This window comes from Epinephelus moara, chromosome 1 (assembly GCF_006386435.1).
Source record: "Epinephelus moara isolate mb chromosome 1, YSFRI_EMoa_1.0, whole genome shotgun sequence".
Taxonomy (NCBI): domain Eukaryota; kingdom Metazoa; phylum Chordata; class Actinopteri; order Perciformes; family Serranidae; genus Epinephelus; species Epinephelus moara.
The window spans coordinates 17167444-17181127 of NC_065506.1; the positions used below are offsets into that span (position 1 = coordinate 17167444).

The 13684-nt window shown below is 42.8% G+C and overlaps 1 protein-coding gene across 4 annotated transcripts in view; it reads left to right on the forward strand.

The window, feature by feature from the left end:
- The first annotated feature begins 3839 nt into the window (after window positions 1-3839).
- igdcc4 (immunoglobulin superfamily, DCC subclass, member 4) overlaps window positions 3840-13684 on the forward strand; it is a 65682-nt gene continuing 55837 nt past the window's right edge. For all 4 annotated transcript variants that reach the window (XM_050040607.1, XM_050040625.1, XM_050040617.1 and 1 more), the window contains exon 1: window positions 3840-4163. In XM_050040607.1, the coding sequence (XP_049896564.1) occupies window positions 4097-4163 (67 nt within the window). In that variant the 5' untranslated portion in view covers window positions 3840-4096. The remainder of the gene's footprint in view (window positions 4164-13684) is intronic.

Sequence of the window (13684 nt, forward strand, 5' to 3'; positions counted from 1 at the left end):
CCTACTGAAAAGTTTTGAACAACACATACTGAAGGTTTGATCCACATCTTTTTTTTTTGATCTAATACAATTTCAGAATCCTTTTCTTTTGCATTTTAAACAGCCAGTTTTCCTGATTTGATAAGATTATTTCACAATAACTGGGCCCTGGTATATGATGTGCCACTTTTGGTAGTTGAAGATCACTATGAGCACAACAACAAGCTGCAACTGCCACTCAGATCCTTGGAAGGGAAAATCAAGGTGACATGAAGAGGAGGAGGTGTTGCAGAACATGGAGTCGACTGACCTGAAGGTGGCCTGAACTGAAATTGAGGTGAGGACTGGGAGGAAATGGTGAAGTGGAAGTGGAGGCTATACAACAGGCAGAGTCAAGGCTGCACCAAAGCAAGCTGGTGGGACTCAAGGCAGAGCAGGACTGGGGTATTTTCAGCCTTTCCAGATTGACACTGCCAAAAAGAAAGAAAGAGAAGGGAAAAAGGTCATGCAAGATGGTGGCTATAGGGCAGCAGGGCACCTGGACAGGGTGAGACAATGTTTGGGAGAGGTAGGTGATATTGTCTGAGCTGTGGAAAGCAGAGCCCCTGCTGTGCTCCAAACGTGGTACACTAGAGCATATCCAGAGTTGCTTCCCCAAAGCACTCGGAGATTGCTTAAGAATGATTAAGTCCTGAAGGTAACTGCAGTAACCATCAGTGCCAGAGATGAGCAAGTGGTCCTGCTCTTCAAAACAGGCCATCACCCTCCTCAGAGGGAGGGAGCAGCTACAACCCTCAGTTAGGGCATCTACAGGAGCACTGGCCTCTGCAAGGGACTGGAAGCTGTTAATGGATCTGGAGAAACAACTCAGCACATCACAGTCACCACATTGTGACTGGGTGTTGCTCTCATGTCTGAATCCCCAAGCAAGTCATTATGCTGCAGCTAACAGTCCCCTGGGAAAATAGCTTGGCCAAGGACTTCAGGAAGAAGCTCAGCACGTATGAGGGGCTGGTTGGTAAATGCAGGCAAGGTGGCTGGAGGACAAGGTGCTTCCCGGTTAAAGTCGGATGATGCGGGAGCTTTGCGGCGTGATCCTTGGCCAGTTCTTACAGCCCGGGGAGAAAGGAGAAAAGCCACCAGTAACACCACAGATGCAGTAGAGAATGCATCAAGATGGTTTTGGCTTAACAGAGGAAAACCATGGGGGAGGCAGATAGATAGCCATCTGGACACAAGCTGAGGTCTGATCAGCCTCAGCCAGGTCACCTAGAGGAGGCTGTATGATGCTGAAACATGCTGGTGGCAGATTGCATTTCTTCAGTTGGTTCAAGAATACTCTGGTATTCAGAGTGCACTGGAAACAAGTGTTAAATCTCATCCCATCCAGAATGTTCCCTCACTGTAAATACCACAGTTTTCTCGAGCACAGCGGACTTGCTCAGCTCCTCACCAACCAATTATAATATTGTCTGTAGTAGAAGAATCTAATTTGTTTTCAAAGAAAAAACAGCAACACCAACCTGCCGTTCACTGCCAAGAGAAACTACTAAAACCTCTTGCTGTTTGACTCAAGCCAGACAAGTTTACTATCCTAATTGGTCTCAGTGGGCAGAGCATCAAATGTGTAAATAATTTTCTCAGCATTTGGCCAGCTCTATCTTTGGCTATCCTGGCTTTCCTTCTTTGACTGGGAAAAGAAAGCTGTGCCTGTTGGAACGATGTCCGTAATTCCTAGAGCACATTGTTTTTATCTTGTAACTGCTTTAAATATGGTAATGAGAGGCCGATGTTCAATCACAGAGCCGCCAATCTTATAATACATATCAACCAGAGTGCATGGCCGGCACTGTCTGACAGGGGGTAACAAATTGCAGATGGGGTTTCAACTGTTGCTGCGGCATGTTCAGTGAGACTGTGGTTTAAGGGAATCAGGTTACTCATAATTAAGAACATAGCTCGGAGCAGGTCGTACCCTCCACCGGGTCAGCTTTTGTGATTCTGACGGGCGACAAGTCATTTCACTTCTGTTTGTCTGGGCTGTTAGCACTGCAACATAAGTTTTACATTGTACAGCCATGTCCTGCATTGCACACTTTGTAAACCCTTTCTACAATAACCATAGAGCAGCAGACGCACACACACAGTGTGATGAACAGAGGCACACAGCCCAAACTCAAGCAAATAGCAAGGTGTCAACATTTTGTGAGGTAAATCTACTTCTTGCATGTCTTGTGCATTCAGATCATGGCACTTTTGTGGAGTGATTTGCGAGCAGCTGGTAGTTTGTGTTCATTATTTTTACGGGAGCTGGGGAGGGAAAAAGGAGAAGCAGGGAAATTACAGCTTGACCACAATCACAGAGGACACAGCAATGCTATTAGTTTTCCAATGCAATCACATAATCCGATGGCCCAGACATTTGCTTTAATCAGACACCTGGGAAATGCATCCATCCCATTTCATTTCATCAGCTCAAATCAATCTCATATCAGCATTAAATGAATACGCTGAGACGAGAAATCTGGGTGGACAAGATATTATTACCAAAGGGAACTCATTCATTACTGCCTTTTATGATTGCCTGTCTTTCTTCTCCACAGTGTAGGCAGTATAGAAAGCATTCTTCTCCTACATGTTGTAAAATCATTTGTAAAAAATGAAAGGAGGCGGCATTTAAAAGCAAAAAATGTTCACTAAAATTTAAACAGTGCAAGGTGACTCCATTATGGGCTTTACTTTCATCCCAAAATGCACTTTCTGAGTAGATGCCACATCAAAAGGTGGATGTAGCACTTTGGAACTTCTAAGGACAATGCCTTGTTCATTACAGTGTCACAAGCAGCGGCTTTGATATACATGTGGACTGCTGTATTGCCTTATCTGACTGGTTAAAGCTTGTGGTTCTCCCTCTCCAGCTCTATCTTTGTATGCTGGTGAATGTGGGGATGCTGCTGGTATCAGTGATGCTGTGAGTGCTGCACGAGGCGAGTCTTTGTCTGCTCTGGGAAGGCTGGGCTCCAGCTGGCTCCCGCTATGTGCAAAAGTCAGTGGGTCCCTCAGCACTCAGTGCAGGAGGCTGGCTGGTTGATTGATTGGGATGCACACCACCAACGCCCCCCCCCCCNTTCTTGCACAGGGAGCACATGTGCCTCTCCTACTCTCCATTTTTTTTTTTTTTTACCCAGACCTGCTTTATTACTCAGGCATTAATGCAGCCATGCATACACGTCCGTGCAAGTGTACAAACAAAGGTGCATGCTCACACACACACACACACACACACACACACACACACACACACACACACACACACTGAAGAAAACTGAAAACACACAATGATACCTGGATTATATCATGTGAATTATTGAGTGTAAATTCTGCATCTGAAAATAGGGTTTTGACTGGAACATGTGTATCTGGATGTGTGAGTACCAATTAAAATAACCAGTGTCTGCAACACTGGGTTCATTCAGGGCAACACATTTGCAGTCATTACAGATAACTGCTTAGCAGGACCATTCTCCACAATAGCAGAGATCCCTAACGAATTCATCATTCCAGACAGAGAGAGAGGGCGCCTGGGGTAAAATACGGGACCTATTTTGACACATTTGGTATTGCAAGTGTTTCTCCACCGTATCCGCTTTGAATCAATCTCCCAAGTGTTAGTGGGAAGCATGGAGTTGGACAAAAAGGAGGAAGAAGGGGTGTGTTAGAATCACCGACAGCTTTTCAGGACTCCAGCGACGATCAGCCAGCCAGTGTCTGGTGAACGTGCGTGTGCGCGTATGTGCGCGCGCATGTGTGCGTCCATGCGTGTGTGTGTGTGTGTATGTGTGAGTGTGTGTGGACCAGCAGCTAACACACACTTAACATTCGTTCGCAACATGGCGTTGAAGCGCCGAGAGACACGACGGCTCTCCCCCGACTAATGCAAGCTTATTGTTAGGAAAGCCAGGGGACTGTTAACCAAAGAGACCTAAACATTCACATAGAGTCCTTTACGCACCGGCGGAGACAATAGCGGATTCCAACATATGCATGTCGCTGTAACGGTATAGCTGGTTGTATAGACGTACGCTGCTACCCCACTGGTGGAAATCAAAGGCTGTACATGGCGGTGGAGAGTACAATTTGGCTGTTCTGTCTTCTTTCGCTGTTTTGTGGTCCAGCCAAGCAAGGTAAAAGCGCATACTTTAATCATCTGCATGTTTTTCACTGGAGTGCATGTGTGAGGCAGCGGGCCACTCATATTACACTGAAGTGCAGTTACTCAGATCATAAGTGGGCTGTGATAAAAGATAGGAGAGAGCCACTGGGTGAATTTGCACCTTGCACGGTACGTGCAATATCCCCTGCGTGTTCTGTGTTCACCTCATGTGGCCTCTCCGGTTCGTATGAGGTAGGGTTGTATTGTTACTTCATGGGTGTCTCTGTCAGGACGCGCTGCGAGGATTTGGCGTTGCGAAGTTGCAGCACATTGCCGAAGGAGCAGCCCCTGAATGGTGCCACAGAGCGGCCAGGGGGGACTTGGAGCCGACCGGGGAAGTTTCGGATCAAACACGGGATGGGGCTCATTATGGAGACATGTGGGCTCGGCCTTGGTGTTTTAATAAGAGCGGAGCGCGCTGGAAGCAGCTCAGGCTCAAATGTGTCGATTTCTGTGCCAATGAAATATCTGAAGTTTTTCTCACGGTTTAATAACCCACAACGAGTGTGCGCGTGGGACGTCTGGTCTTCGCCACTGGCTCAGAAAGTTGAGTGAGAGGATTGTGAGGGAAGGGTAATAATGTCATCACAATGCTATCTGTGTCTGCATGATCTTGATAAACTTGAGGAAGAATGTGTGAGAGAGCTGGTGGAAGATGTTTGATTTCCCAGACATTGCGGTGGCTCCTGTGAGAGGCAGCGTGCTGCTGGGAGAGGGAAGTCTGCCTACACAGGCGGCGACGAGTGGGTGAGAGACCGACCACAGGATTTACATGACAAAGACCTGTGCAGAGTATCAGTGGAGGTTATACAGTTCAGGGCCAGAAAAAAAAGCTTAACATTAAAAATACAGTGAGCCTGCCATGCATTTCTTTTCTTAAAACGGACCCTCATAGCGCATGCATACACATGGCGAGGCTAGTGTAATCAGTGTATCACCCATATTATCTTTCTACTAACCTTTAAGGAGTGAAATAAATACACTGAAATGTGTATGTTAAAGTCTGACATAGCTGCTTTCAACTGTCACTGACATTAAGGTAAAATATTCATAGCTGCATAAAGTTTCAAGCACTAAGCATTAACATGTTAACAGGTTGGTATTTATCTGTGAAGAGCCTAACATGAGAGGAGTAGACAAGTGGCACTGTGTATGTGTGTCTGACAGAGAAAGATAGAGGGGTGGCACACGACAGAATTTTGAGGTTTATCTTCTGTGGACTAAGATCTCCAAGAGGCATTCATGTTCAGGCTGGGAAAATGGTTGGATTTGATAACTCCTGGATTTAAAGCTATACTGCCCCACAGTTTAAATTACAGCCACTAAAGGAAATTAATCAACAACTATTTTGATAATCTAGAAACATTAGCAAACATTATCTGGTTCCAGATTCTCAAATGTTCTCAAAAAAGGATGTGCTGCTTTTATTTGTGATACATTATAGTGAACTTATTTCCTCTGGATTGATTGGTCAGCTGAAACAAGGAATTTAAAGATGCCACTTTGGTTTTGGGCATTGTTTGACTTGAAGATGAATCAAGAAAATTAATGGCAGATTTACTCATGGACAAGAGGCTTGTGCTCATGACATGTTAACATTAGCCCCTTTTAAACTGCTTCTTCAAGGTGGGAATTGACGGCATTATGCCACCTTGCTGTTCTGTATTAAAGGTACATTCGCTGAATGGGGAGGCCGAGTTGTCTTGCCTTTAAGTCAGCATGGCAGGTGGTAACAACCCCAAAATGATTTATGTATGAAAGGGACAGCCGGCAGGATAGGATCCTGGGCAGCATAGATGTGATGTTTTGACATGTTATGTGTGCCACCCACAACGGGAGATTTTAAAAGTAGCTGATAGCAGTTAGCAGCTAACTCATAGTTGCTGAAAATTGCAAATTGGGAAAACAATGAGGTCAAGGACTTCCTTGTCCTCTGAGCAGAGGACAAGATCAGCCGCCATATAACATGGACAGTAAATGATTGTTAATGCTGTTGTTATTTTTAAGAAAATGCTGCCGAAGCACGTTATATGTCACACCAGAAGTGGGCACTCTTGTGTTACATATCACACCTGTCACACCTCTTTTGCTTCTGTGATGCCGGCATGCTATCTAAAATCATACACAGGATTAGAATGATGCCGCAGTTGTTTGATGTTGTGTAAAACTGTGAAGGCAGCATGAAGAAGGGACCTTACAGCAGCCCTATAGTGCGATCTCTTTCTACATATGCTGTCCTCCACGGCTGAGCTGTAATGTTAGCTAGCTCGTTAGTGCTAGGTGAGCTAGCAATAAATGGATGCTTCCTTCTGCACGGTGATACAGTTTGCGGGTGTAATTCGGTAAAGAATATAGTTCCGAGGACTGCTCACAACTAGGTCTGTGTATTATCTTGAGCAGTGGTTCCCAGCTGGTGGGTAGTGGTCCAAAAGTGGGTCGGGGGTCCATTCTGAATGGACTGCATTGACTCGCGAATATGTCAAGTTTGTAAAAAAACACACTTTATTTTGAAGTACACTGAATTTCTGGCACAGGGTACCATTTTCTGCTGTAGAGTGAATAAATAATAGACAGCTTCTTAACACAGACAGCTAACTAGCTCAACGACTTGACAAAACGCAAGTATGACTGAATATATTAGACTATGTGGACTTTGAACCAATGACTAAAGTGAACTCTGGACCCAGTAACCAGGTCATGATTTCTGGAAAGGGACATCGTTGAGTATATGAATTTCTTTCTTTTTTTTTTTTTTGCTTTTTGAGCCCCACAAGCGAAGTGCCATCTAGTTCCATTATACTGGAGAGAAGTCAGACAATTCTACAGCTGATATCTCCAACACTCGGCAGCTCACAACAAAACAGTCTAGGTTGATGAATAGCACTACAGGTTGGAGGATAATATGTATTTCTGATTTCATAGTTTACTGTCCCTTTAAAATCTTATACATCCTCTGATGTGAGAACAATCTGTCACATCAGACTACCTTTGACGAATACCTTCAATGTCACAATATCTATAATATTAGATTGCTGATATCTTGTGTGGGTTGATGGGTTGATTAGCCCATGCAAATACTGCACAAGCTATTATTTTCCGCTACATCTCTCACTGATGCTTTGTCCAATTTCAATTCTACAGTACAGTACATCTCTTGGCAAAAATGCCTGCTTAAAGATTTACATCGTCTTATCATAGTGTTTGTTTGAATTGTCTCTCTTCCTGCAACACCCATGTAAGCACAGATTTTCATACAAATTGAGAAGAGAGCTTTGCTTACTATTGGCTTTTGTCTCACTCACCTGCCAGTGGAGTTGTGTTTAGTGTATAGCTGCATTATTAAAGTTTTGTCAGAGGATTTTATCCTTCTCTTGTGTCTGGATATTGCCTGCTCATAGTTCTGCTGCTGCTGCAACCCCAGTATGACATGCTCTGCAGTAATTGTTACCAACACCACTATGAGAAATAAAGGAATATTGTCTACAAGGATTGGTGTGGCGGTGAAAAAGCATGCATGGCGGATTGAATATATCAGGAACTTTAAAGTACTTTAGCACATCCAGGTAGACACCATCTCCCTCTGAGATATACTGTAATTTTATCACAAGTTACATTATTCATTGTTCAATTATGCATATAAAGGCCTTAAAAGGGAGGCAACTATAGAGGTATGCCTCCTTGACTTCCATCTGATATAATGGTAGAAGGTCAGAGGATACAATTTATATAGAGTTAGATTACCATGCCCCGCAGACTCCATCAGAGACTGAGTAAGAAATTACTCCCCTTGAGATCCTCCTGACAGGAGAGTGAGTGCCACACTGGGGGCGATCACATCCAGATGATGAAATCTCTTGCAGGTAAATGGCGATTGTGATGGAGGTTGTCTGTGATAAGAGTGAAGTGGAAATTGATTTATTTGTGCTGCGAGATTTATCACTGAAAGTTGGTACCAGTAAGTTTTGACATGTGGTTGCTGTCTAAAAAGTCTTTCAGATTATAAAATAACACGTTTAGAAAATGACTACAAGAGCTTTAAACAAATCACACACTAAAACACATTTAGATATTTAAGAATTGTCACTGTGAGTGTGTTTTGCTTCAGAGCAGCGGCCACATTCGAATCTCTCTGCAAACACCGACAGCAGCATCATGCATGTATTATAACTAATTAATGACTTTGCGTTGGTATTAGTCATCAAGATCAGTAAACAACACAGTCAATAAAGGGTGACTTGGTGTGTGCGTCTTCCTCTGTATGTGCATTTTATTGGGTTCAGAAAGTGGAGCATGAATGTTGCGGGTGTTGGTTGTTGTGGGAACAGAGGCTAGTAAGTGGGGGCCGGGGGTGATTCTGGGACAGGGATGAATTAGCGGGTGCTGGTGGGGCAAATTTGAGGGCAAGTGCTGTAGCTACAACCACAAACAAAGAGCTTGTTTTGTCCATTCTAAAGATCAAATAGAAATATGTCAACTTTGCTTAAGGTAAGCAACATAACACAAGCAATGAATTAAACAAAAGAGCCCGAGTGTCTGTGTGTTCACAGTCCATACAGGTATTAATGAGCATAATAAAGTAAGAAAAACATCTGCACTCCTGCAAGACTTTACGAGCAAATGAATCTGATTATTGTAACGCCTTTGGCCTTTTTATATGCACATGAAAATTGTCAACACAGCAACAGTTGCATGATGAAGCGTTGGCGCTACACTGACTGTGAATGTCAAATGAGATCACACACACAAATTAGTTTGAACTGTTATGAATAGAGTTTGCATTAACAGTCTAACACTTCACATTTACACTTAATAAAACTCCCAGTCCTCCTAGTCATTTTATTCACCAGCATGTATAGACTGAGCTCACATGATGCTTCTCTGCACTGTTCGGCTTACACGCTTACACAGTTGGGAGATGCAGTGCAACGGCAGTCTCCTGCAATTGCAGCATAGTGTGATATGCCTTGATTTAGTGGAAAAGTACTTCACATTAATTTCGTTCGCTGTACCAAGTACCATCCATTCTCCAAACTGCTTATTCTGCATGTCTATGGGATGAAACCAGTGCGCCTGCAGGAAAATATACGGCAGATATAGTGAGAACATACAAACTCCACAGAGAAAGGCACTGTGCTGTCCATATACAAGTTCATTCTCACTGATATGTGTTAGCATAGAGCCTGCTTACACCTGGTAATAATGTGCATTTTATTGAACACAAGCAGACAGCTTAGACGCATCAACGTTCACACCTGTATGCGCGTCTTCAGCTGACCACTTGTGGTCAGACTTCATTACTGCCTATGACGCTTACTCTCACAAGTGAAAGTGCCCTGTGCACAGTTATTACATCCACTCTCTTGCTAGCTGCTCACTAGCATGCGCTCTAGTCACATTAGCAGTTGTGTTGGTTAAGCTGGAGATATTGCGTTAGCCACAGGGCAAAACAATGGATGGTCACACAACACTGTCCAACACTTAAAGAGCATTAGTGCGCTGTCACCAAAGCAACCAACACATTTTGCATTGATGGCAAAGTCCTTGTTGGGGATGCATCAGGACATATTTGTTAATACTACAAAAGATATATGACCAAATGCGTCCCAGACCACCTCAGCAAGTTGTTTGAGTGATGGGATTACAGTGCGCCTTGGTTTACACTTGTATTTAGGGCTGTCCACTTGTGGTTGGATCACCAAAGACGCATGTTAATACCAGGTATGAACAGAGCCGTAGCTTAAACACCTTTAACCAGGAAGAAGAAGCTAACCACTAAACATTTTTTAAAGATAGTTTGTCTAAAATGATGTATTGAAATTGGTGAGTGGCAGTCCAGTTGACTGTGCGTCCAGTCAGTTTTCGCTCTATTATTGGTCTCTACCAGCTCTTGAGAGAAATATTTGGCTTTACATGGGCTAAAAGCTTCAGTATGCTACCAGATAGTCTGTAACTGTTTCTGTCTACTGCTTAGTGCTGAGCAGGTAGAGTACAATGGATTTTTAAATCTTTAAATTCATGAAGTACTGCTTGTGTCCTTGGAGTTTGGATTTAAGTGGTTATGTTTGCTGAAAAGATGCTCCGTGCTTTGTCTCGTAGTGGTGCCTTACAATGCTATTTTTAATAACTGCCACTGTTTCAAAACACAAGAGGAGACATACTGGTTTTGAATAACCTGTGGGAAGAATAAACAAAGCTGAATGTTTTCATTGTCTGCTTTTCTCTCTTCAGAACTCGACATGTGAAATCACTTTTCTCGGACTCACATACTTGTCCGACTGCTGTCTTTCATTGTGTCTCTCTCAATGTGTCTGTCTCACTAACTCAAGTGGCAGTTCTTATTGGCATGCACAGATGTGATTGGCTGATAGCATCTCATCCAATGTTTAAGGAACACAATTGGTCTGAATTTCTTGGTTGCTATTCCAGTGCTACAAATGCAGCCACAGTTAAAATAGAAACACTCTCTCAAAACGTTACTAATTCTCAGTAATGTATTGGTTATAAGTCTGGGTCTTGATAGGATGATATCTGGGTCTGGAACCAGGGGGAGGAGAGGGGTGGCAGTTTAACAAGGGGGTTACATTTTGGTCATTCTGCTAACAAGGGGCATTGCGTCCTCCTCCCCCTCAAATCGCCGACTGCCCTGAGGATGAACCAAAACCTTGAAGAGGTTATCGTATAGATACAGATCCCAGCTGCTTTAAATGTAAAAATTGGCACTAACGTTGCATCTATGATTACAAACAACTTTGATTCTCTTCATCCTTCACAGCAGAGAAACCATTTTACTGCCTTGTTATTAACATGTTGTAGTATTACAGCCAGAATAAGCCTGAATGAGTTAGGTCTAATTGCTGTTGCAGTGCCTTTAATGTCATTGTTTTCTAAGCCCCAATGGCGTTTTCTTCTTGCTGTGCATTTTATTTCATTGGGTTTTAAGCCCAAATTACATCTTACTCAGTTTTATTTTCATGTTGTGAAGCTAAATTGAGGAAAATTGAAGACCCTGAGTGGATCGTGACTTAATGACTGAGGAGAAATGTGGACCCCGAGGCTAGAAAAAGTCAGGAGCCACTGGTGTAAAGTTTAGGAGGAAAACCTGCAGAGTCTGTTTAATGTGTCTGATTACATTATGTGGTTATCACAGCTTTCCCCTTCCATTAACTCGTTATGTTACTCTATACAGACAGACAAAATAAGAGTGAGCAGCTAATGTGCACTTCGTATTAATCTATAAATAAAAGTAAATGAAAGGGGACAAATGGACTACCACAGCTTGTTGAATATGTGATCACACTGTAACCTAGTTTAGCTAAGTGAATGCTATGATGACCATCATTCAAAATAAAGGTATCCAAATGAGCAGCATTTGCTCACATGCTCTTGACATGCCTATGAGGGCTGTGAGCCAGCCCATTATAATCACTACATTCATGATGTCTAATGTTCAATTTGCTTTGAAATCATCTTAGACTGCCTCTGTGATTTCAGCTCTTGGGAGAATTAAATACATATTTTTATTGTGAAATTGATGAATAACTCCTCAACTCAACATTGAGTTACTGTTTTAGGCTTAAATAAAAGACAGTTATTCCTCCAATATTCTCAGGTCAGACGCGGTCATCTCAACAGCTCGTTTCATACCAACTTAATATTTCGACTGAACACCCGAGGAACATTAGCAGTTGGAAACTTACTGTTGAAGTGACCCTGTGCAGTGTTAGGCATGGTGGTGGGAGGGAAATGTTTTTTAGAGTCCACCATTTATTCCACACACTGCAGCAGGGTACTGTGGGGCAAAGTCCACAGTTCTCTAGCTTAAATATCATGGAGATGTAAAGTTACACAAGGGGTTACATTTTCGGCTTGGCACAGTGTCAGAGGAAGATATTTTGGATCTGGTGAGGTTGGTGTGTTACAAACATTGAACCGTTTTTACAAAATCTGAACAAGGTTATTTGTCATGAAATTTAGAGTTCAAATTTTACCACAAACTGCACAAACTTTAGTTTGCAGCAGAGTTAAGTCATGGGTATGCAGTCTGACAAAAGTTGCATCACTGACTGACTGATAACAATCGTACCTGTGCTACATTTAAATGCAATAACAGCAATTTCTTCCCAACACACACACACAAAACTTTTTTTTTTCAACATTCGTCTGCTTCACTGGTTACCTCCATTATGCTGGCTTCAAGCTAGACGTGTCAAAACACCAGAGAAATGTTAAGCAAAGCAGACCAGATGCTGAAGTGTGTGTCAATAAATAATTCATTGTTGGGCAATGCAAACAAGATACTAAAAACAACCTGTGAGATATCAGGCTCTTATATTTGTTTCCTCAAAACATCTGGAAATTTCAATGGGAAGAGCAACAAACCGTTACTTAAGGCAGCTTCTAATGGCTAACACTGTGTAACATTTACAGCAGAAGCAAAGCAACATGGACATCCCACTGGAGTCTTTTTTTGCCTCCACCACATTTTGAATATAAGTCCAATGCTCTTGTCTATTGGCCTCTATTGGTCTTCCAAATATTGAGAAAAATTTCTGGCTCAGAAATTAAAGTTTCCTTTAAAGCTTGGTTTTGGTTTCTGGCACTGGTAGTCTCCCTGCTGACTGCTCTTGTCTAATGATCTGATTCTGTTGCGCTGATCCACGAGGCATCAGTGCGCCAGTGATCTGGTGGTGTTTTTAAAGGTTATCCTTCATTCTACAGTTTCACGTAGGCCTACTTGGTATCAAAGTGGTATCAGAACAGGAGGTAGAGTCAAACTTTTAGCCAAGTATGCATTATATAGAAGGAGCTGTCAGTGGCTCTCAATGTACAGACTAACAAACAAACAAACATAAAACTGCAATGTACCAACCAATATGTATAGAAACAGCCACAGAAAAAAAGGTTGTCATACAGAACTGAAAAAACAGCCCCTGTGGCAAGTTGAACTTCCATAGCCACTGCTGGAAGATGGAGTAAATGTAAGTCTCCACCTTTAGACCTCCTAAGAGTTGACGTTCATGTCTCCTTCTGAGATCTTCTGTCATCTGTAATGTTTAGAGTGTGTTCAGCTCCAGTTTGTTGTGTCTACTCCAGAGGGCCAGCTGTTCAACCTCCCGTCTAGTGGCAGCTTCAGAATATTAAACATTGAATTTGTAGAGTGAGATATGCTGTCTGTAGAAGCACTTGCAGGGGCCTTTACTGCTGCTGCTCATACATCTATTATCAGTGTCTAATGGCTTCGAGGTCACCAAAAAATATTTCAGTGTAGGTTTTATTTATGGTTTTTATTCTGACAAGTCAATGCAGTCTCACTTCCAACTTGTCAAACACCAAGGCTTGGTAAATCGCCCTTGGCTTCAGATTACAAGGCACAAACATACCTTTTAACGACGGTATTCGGCCTCAGCAATTTTTTGATGCTACAAGCAACATCATAGTATAAAGAGCAAGAAAGTTTGCAATAGTGTGAGCAGGAGGGGAGGTAGATGAGTC